The 7,760-nt window shown below is 43.9% G+C and overlaps 1 protein-coding gene across 1 annotated transcript in view; it reads right to left on the bottom strand.

Annotated features, from left to right (window-relative positions):
* LOC149441781 (uncharacterized) overlaps positions 1-7,342 on the bottom strand; it is a 52,852-nt gene extending 45,510 nt beyond the window's left edge. Inside the window, exon 1 of the mRNA XM_089656899.1 lies at positions 6,418-7,342. Within this exon, the coding sequence (XP_089513025.1) occupies positions 6,418-7,218 (801 nt within the window). The 5' untranslated portion in view covers positions 7,219-7,342. The remainder of the gene's footprint in view (positions 1-6,417) is intronic.
* Positions 7,343-7,760: the final 418 nt, after the last annotated feature.

Raw genomic sequence — 7,760 nt, 5'->3', positions numbered from 1 at the left:
TCTGATTGGTAGTCATGTTGTAAAGAAGGACTCTGAGGACTCCTGATGTAAAGGGACATCTGATATAGGGGGGGGCGTTGGTTTAATCCCCCTAATCTAAGAACAACCTAATACATAATAGTACTTCCCAGGTCATGACATTGTGTGACAGACTGTCAGAGGCTCACACACAATGTTGACATTATGCCCCCGACTTTTTTTTTTTTACTGCACCCCCCAGATCAGATAGGCTAGATCTGGCCCTGGTGCAAGTCTTCCATTATTAGCAGAAGGAGGCTGAAATGATGCATTCACAGTTCACACTCTTCTTGAATGCCTGGCAGCCGGTGCCCTACTGGTGGATGGCTGTGTGAACGAATCCTTAAAGTCGTCCAATGGATACAAGTGCAAGTCTTCCATTATTATCAGGAGGAGGGTGAAATTGCATTGTGTGCAATGGCTAGGTGCCATGCATAAAACGCATGCGCGGTTCACACTACCCTCGGAAGACCGAGCCCCCAATTTAACTGCAATGGCCAGTCATGAGAGGGTTAAATGAAAGCCCCTTTAATAACAATGTAGAAATGATCTCGGTGGGCAAGTTATGCAGGCCATAGATGGGTCAAAAATTGGCCGTTTTAAGAAAAAAAAACAAAAAAACAAAAAAATCGGTTGTTTAATCGGCCGACGTTACCACCAACGGTAAAAAAATTGGCCGATTTTCATCCCGTCTACGGCCGGCATTTTTACTTCTGTCCCTGCAGAGAGCTCCGCTATTATATTTTACATGAAAAAGTCTTGCAGTTGCAACAATGTATCCATTTGTATCCATTTGTATCCATTTTGGATACAGATGTTTTTATTCGGATACAAATGGATACATTGTTGCAACTGCAAGACTTTTTCATGTAAAATATAATAGCGGACTCGAATTCTTCTGCTTCTTTTTTCCTCTTCTTTTTCTTCTTCTTTTCTTCTTCTTTTCTTCTTTTTCTTTTTCATCTTCTTCTACTTCTTCTTTTCTTCTTCTACTTTTCCTTTTCTTCCTCTTCCTTTTCTTTTTCTTTCCTTTTCTTTTTCTGCTTCTTTTTCTACTTCTTCTTTTTCTACTTCTTTTCTTCCTCTTCTTTTTCTTTTCTTCTACTCCTTTTTCTTTTACTTTTTTTTCTTTTTCGTTTACTTCTTCTTTTTTTCTTTTTTTTCTTCTTTTTCTTCTTTTTCTTCTTTTTCTTTTTTTTCTTCTTTTTCTTTTCTTTTTCTGCTTCTTCTTCTTTTACTTCCTCTTTTTCCTCTTCTTCTTCTTTTCTTTTTCTTTTCTTCTTTTTTTACTTTTTTTTCTTTTTCGTTTTCTTCTTCTTTTTCTTCTTCTTTTTCTTTTTCTTCTTCTTCTTCTTTTCTTCTTCTTCTTTTTCTTCTTTATCTTCTTCTTTCAGGTCTCGGCTCATGCGCAGATTTTTTATCGGTAAAACGATCAGCCGATTTGCCCATCATTGTCGGGAAAATCGTCCGATCGTCAAAATCAGCTGCAAATTTTCCAGCTTTACCGATAAAAAAAATGTGCCAAAACCCCCAAAAACGTCCGACCAATTAACCCATCAACGGTGCGAAAATCGGCCGAATCGCATAAAGCAATAAGAGCCGCATTGTAGGCGTCAATGACCTCCGATCAGGAAGGGGTTAACAAATTAAAGGGCTATCCCCCAATGGTCGTCCAGCATGGCGCTCCTTGCAGACTCCGTGTCTCTGCCCCCATGGTGTAAAAATAAGAGCCATGCATTAAAATCCATTAACACCACTCTGTGCGTTTGGTAGGAGCACATTAAGGAATCGGTGGCAGCGTGCGATTCCTAGAGAGAGCGCCGTCCATCGCAGGCGCGGCATATCTCTCCAGATAAAAGCCAACACGTGTTCCCTGACTGCTCCAGATCACATTACTGCATCTGAGAACAGCTGAAGCCATGGCTCCGGGGGGTGGGGGGGGGGGGTCTTGGCTCGGGAAGGGGGGGGGGGTAAATGTTATAGCAGAAATCCGGGCAGCTTAATATTTCTGTCCATCCAGTCCTGCGATTTGCACAGCTCTGCCACACAGCACAGGGGAGGAGATCTGATTTTTTTTTTGCCTTTGCGGTTCAGTAACACTTCCCGGTCTGGTCCCTCCCTCAGCCTGTGATTGGACAGTGAAAGGAGAAGCAGAAGACTGAAGAGCTCATCCTTCTGTCACTTTGCTCTCTCCTTCTTTAAGGGCCGGTTCACACTCCATGTGTTTCAGTTGTTTTTGTTCTGCATCCAAAACGCACAGAATGTAGGTGATATGGTGGTCAATGTCATAGTTCACAGCAGTGCTGGCAGTTCCAGTGCGTTCCGTTTGCAGAAAAAAATGTAGAATAGGCAGCATTTTTTTCTGCGCATCAAAAACACACCAAAAATGCAGCGGAACGCACATGTCCCTATTTAAATTGAAGAAAAAGAGAGAGGGGAAAAATTAACTGGAATGCATAAAAAATGCACTAACGCATCAAAAACATCAAAAAGCACCAAAAACGCACATATCCCTATTTAAATTGAAGAAAAAGAGGGGGAAAAAATGAACTGGAATACATCAAAAATTCACTATAACGCATAAAAACGCACCAGATTACACCAAAAACGCACTGGAACGCGCTTGTCCCTATTTATATTGAAGAAAAAGAGGGGGAAAAAATGAACCGGAATGCATCAAAAACGCACTATAACGCATCACAAACGCATAAAAATGCACCGGATCGCACCAAAAATGCACTGGAACACACATGTCCCTATTTAAATTGAAGGAAAAGAGGGGGGGGAAAATGAACTGGAATACATCAAAAACGCACTATAACGCATAAAAAACGCATAAAAACGCACTGGAACACACCAAAAGAGCACTATAATGCACATTTCCCTATTTAAATTGAAGAACAAGAGAGGGGGAAAAATTAACTGGAATGCATAAAAAACGCACTACAGCACATCAAAAATGCATCAAAACACACCGGATCGCACCAAAAACGCACTGGAACGCACATGTCCCGATTTAAATTGAAGAAAAGAGAGGGGGAAAAATAAACTGGAATATATCAAAAACGCACTATAACACATCAAAAATGCATAAAAACGCACTGGAACGGATCAAAAACACTATGCAAAAACGCATCTATAGTGTGAACCGGCCCCAAGCGTGTTAGCACATGACAACTGCGGAACAAATGACTGGCTACCTCTGATACAGCTCACTCTTCCAGTTACTGCTCTGTTGTAATGGGATTGCATTGTATTTTTTAATGCATTTTTGCCGCATTTTTTATGCGTTTTGTGTTTTTTTTTTTTTCATTTTTTTAAATTTTCTTGTTGCTAGATAGATTTAAAATGCAAAACGCATCAAAAACGTGGCAAAAATGCAGCAAAAATACACTACATGCTTTTCTGCAGCTTTTCCATTTCGTTCCATTCCGCATTGTGTTTTGTGTTTTTGCCGCGTTTTTGATGCGTTTTGTGTTTCTTTTTTCATTTTTTTCATTTTTCTTGTTGCTAGGCAGATTTAAAGTGCAAAAAGCATCAAAAACGTTGCAAAAATGCATAAAGAAGCAGCAAAAACGCACTACATGCTTTTCTGCGTCTTCTCCATTCCATTCTGCATTGCGTTTTTGATGCGTTTTTTATGCGTTTTGTGTTTCTTTTTTCATTTTTTTTTTTTCTTGTTGCTAGGCAGATTTAAAGTGCAGCTTTTCCTTTCAATCTACATTGCTTTTTTCATTTTTGCACTTGCGTTTTTGTCACGTTTTTGATGCGTTTTGTGTGTTTTTTTTTTTTTTCATTTTTCTTGTTGCTAGGCAAATTTAAAATGGAAAACACATAAAAAAAATTGGCAGAAAACAGCAAAAACGCACTACATGCTTTTTTGCAGCGTTTCCATTGAAGTCTATAGAACCAAAAACGCAACTTTTTACGTTAAAAAAAGTCCCCGACCCTTTCCAAAAAATGCACCCGGGTGAAAACGCAGAGATGTGAACCTGTCCCATTGGAAATCAGGTTAAATGGACTGTAGTGCGTTTCTGCAAAACGCTGTGGAAAACGCATAGGTGTGAACCTGAGGTAAGGGCAGGTGAGCTGCAACAATGTTACATTTTTGTTCCTGGATTTGGATACATTGTAAATGATTCTCAGTTCATACAGACATCAGGATTACTCAGAATTCAAGGGCTGGTTCACATCAGGACCACCACGCCCAGGGGCGGACTGACCATTTGAGCACTTGGGCACTGCCCGAGGGCCCGGGGTCAGTAGGGGCCCCATGAGATGCCCCTGGTACCTTTTTCATAGGATTTTTTGGGTGTGGGTGAGAACACAGGGGCCCCATGATCCCCTATTGCCAGGGGGCCCCATGAGTTGTCAGTCCGCCCCTGACCACGCTCCACACGTTTCCCACACTGCCTTCAAAATGCAATCTGCTAGGGGTTCTGTTCCTAACAACACGCCAAACGCAGCGGCATTTTCCTGCGCCGGATCGCGTGGTCCAGTTGCAGTGCGTTCCAAAAAGTAGTGCATGCGTCAGAATGGGTTCAAATCGCACCACAGTGAATGGCACAGGAGCACGGACCGTGTTTCTATGCTCTTGCGGAGTAAACCGGCCCTAAGACTGCCGACTGCAGTGAATGTTGAGTGAATCCTGACGTAGCAAAGATGTAGTCAAGAATTCGAGAAATGCCAGTCTTATGCAATGCTTCTATGCGCAGTGGGAGGAGTCCAGTGAGAACATTCTGGAAAGGCTTGACTATACACAGGGCTGCTGTTAGATACCAGAGGGCCCTATACAGCTAACCTGACAGCCCCCCCACCCAAAAAAAAACAGTTTACTATGCTTCAATTATGAATGAACACAGTGAGAGATCGGTGCCGATCACTCATTGTGTTCATTCAGGAAAGGAAGGGGCTGGTAAATGTGACATATTTAGAGGACCCGTCCCCCGCTCTCCATCTTGAAGGATGCAGCTGCTGGTGGGAAGGAGAGGAGGGGAACTGGCAGCACTGTGGGGGGGCCTGGGCAGCAGGGGGAAACGTATGGGGCACAGGGAGGGTGATGGGTGCAGGGGGGGGGCAAATACTGGAATAAGGGGGTACCACCAGTTCTCCTGCGTGGGGCCCAGGCAGCTAAGCAAATCGAATGTGGGCAGGGAGGGTGATTGGTGCTGTGGGGGGCAATTACTGGAACCACATACAATCTGCATAGAAAATAGCTTACGCGTTTCGGCAATAAGCCTTAGTCATATCCAATGGCTATGACTAAGGCTTATTGCCGGAACGCGTAAGCCATTTTATGTGCACATTGTACTCGTTCAATAAAGTTTACTATTCGGAAAGACAAGTGCCGGCTATACCAATCCTCGTTATTCATTATGTCGAGTTTCTTCACTTTATGGGGCAATGGCTATGACTAAGGCTTATTGCTGAAACGTGTAAACCATTTTATGTGCACATTGTACTTGTTCAATAAAGTTTACTATTCAGGAAGACGAGTGCCGGCTATACCAATCCTCATTATTCATTATGTTGAGTTCCTTCACTTTATGGGCCAATGGCTATGACTAAGGCTTATTGTTGAAACGCGTAAACCATTTTATGTGCACATTGTACTCGTTCAATAAAGTTTTCTATTCGGGAAGACGAGTGCCGGCTATACCAATCCTGAGTATTCAGTTGCATCTGGGAAGACACACAGAGCCAGAGCACCGACATTCCACCTCCGTGGGGATTATCTCCTACCAGGGGCGGACTGACAACTCATGGGGCCCCCGGGCAATAGGGGATCATGGGGCCCCTGTGTCCTTGCCCAAAACTCAAAAAAGCCTATGAAAAAGGTATCAGGGGCATCTCATGAAGCCCCCTACTGACCCCGGGTCCTTGGACAGTGCCCGAGTTTCCAAATGGTCAGTCCCCCCCTGTCTCCTACTTGTTCAAAACTCGACTTGTTATACAACGTAGTCAACGTAACATCCCCTTAAGTTCTACAAAATATCCTCCATTTGAATTGGAGACGTTCCGAAAGAATATCTAAAGCCAAAAGAGTTCCTAAAGTTTATCTAAAACCGAAACGTTTTTTGGAGCGAAGGAAATATTTACCCCATTTGTCCCGGTGACCAATAACACTTGGACAAAAAAGAGAAATTGTGAGTTGTCACCTGACCAGGAATGGGAAATGTTCCAATGGAGACACTGGCTCTGGTGACAACTGCCCAAGAGGGGATTTCCTTCATGTTTGAGAGATTTCCTCTTACTTCCTGTTCTGTATGCAAATCTCTCCAGTGGGGTACAGATGGGACACTAAACCCTCATTCTACCCAAAATTGTTTAAGGTTTTGATGGTAGATGTACTTTAAATTATGGTTACAGCTAATATGGTTCTATGGTTTGGTTACATACCTGAAGTCTTCCTTCCTCTTCCTGTTGGTCCAACCACTGTTTGCCCAGAACTTCCTCCAGCATTTCCTTCCTTGATTTGAGGCTCAGCAGCTCTTTTCCCAGGTTCTGCAGCTGTTGCCGGCTCTGTTTGTTCTCCTCTTGCACCTTCCTCAAGTTCTCCTTGGCCTCATCTAGACTACTTTCCAGATCTGACACCTCGCTTTTATAGTCCTCCGCGGCCCCTTGCCAGATCTGGGAGAGTTTGATGGCATAGTCTTCCACGTTGACCGGTTGAAAGGCTACAGAAACCACCTTAAAGTTGTCCAGTCTTCGGGAGAAGCTTGAGATCTCCTCCTCCAAGGCAGCCTTTTCTTCTTCGTGAACCCTGACGATCTCTTCCATCTCTTCCTCCAGCAGGACCAACCTTTCCTTCAACCAGGTCTGGGCTCTTTTCTCCTCTTCTAGGAGTTTTTTACTTTCGGACATTTCTTTCTTCACCTCCTCCTGAGCTTGTTTCTCTTGGAGACACAAGTCTTTGACGTATTCGATCTCCTGATAAATATTATCTTTGGCCATTTCCACCTCCACAATCGTTTGGTGACTGTTGTCCAAGGCGTCCCTCAACTTCATGATCTCCTCGTGGTACTTCCTGGTGGAAGACGTCTTGGTCTCTTTGCGCAGGTGAAGGATTTCGGCTCTGAGCAATTCATTCTCTTCTTCTAGAGCTTTTACCCGGGAGAGGTAAGCTTCGAGGCGTTTGTTTAGACTCCACATTTGGGAAGACTCGTCACCCAAGAAAAAGGATGCCTGGTAGGTCTCCATTCTCTTGGCCGGCTCCAGAAAAAGTCCAAGTGAATCTTGTCTGAGGCTATTTCGCCACTACCAGCCTGTGGGAGTTGGATGCTGGATGCTGATGAGTGAGAAAGTAGCTGAGGAGGAGCAGAGAGAGCCAAGCTATTCATAAGCTGCATCTGGCCAGGGAGGAGGGGGGAGCCTCCCTTTAAAAGACACTGATTAACCCTTTACAGGATGTCCTGCGAGGCAGTGACTCCCAGGCGTGTCATGTGACTCTCACATGGACAGTGCCAGATTTATAAATTCTGCAGCCCCACACCGCTGAAGCTCACTAACAATATCTACCACGCCTGGAGCATAAATTACTCCACGGTTCCTAAGAAGTCACTTCCTTCCAGGCAAAGTACGTATTCTAAAAACACAAGTGACAGATCACAGGAAGGGCCACGCGGGTCCCATGTCATAAAAGTGATTTTAGTCCACAGCTAGGAATTTTTCGAGGATGATGTAGGAACCTTCAGAGGAACTTGAACTCATAGCATGCCCTACCAGACTTCTCACCACCAGGG

Source organism: Staurois parvus, unplaced genomic scaffold, assembly GCF_062004578.1.
Source record: "Staurois parvus isolate SC_StPar_1 unplaced genomic scaffold, SC_StPar_1.0 ptg000948l, whole genome shotgun sequence".
In the NCBI taxonomy this organism is placed as follows: Eukaryota; Metazoa; Chordata; class Amphibia; order Anura; family Ranidae; genus Staurois; species Staurois parvus.
Note: the sequence above shows the minus strand (reverse complement) of the source record. Positions and strands in the feature narration are given on the sequence as shown.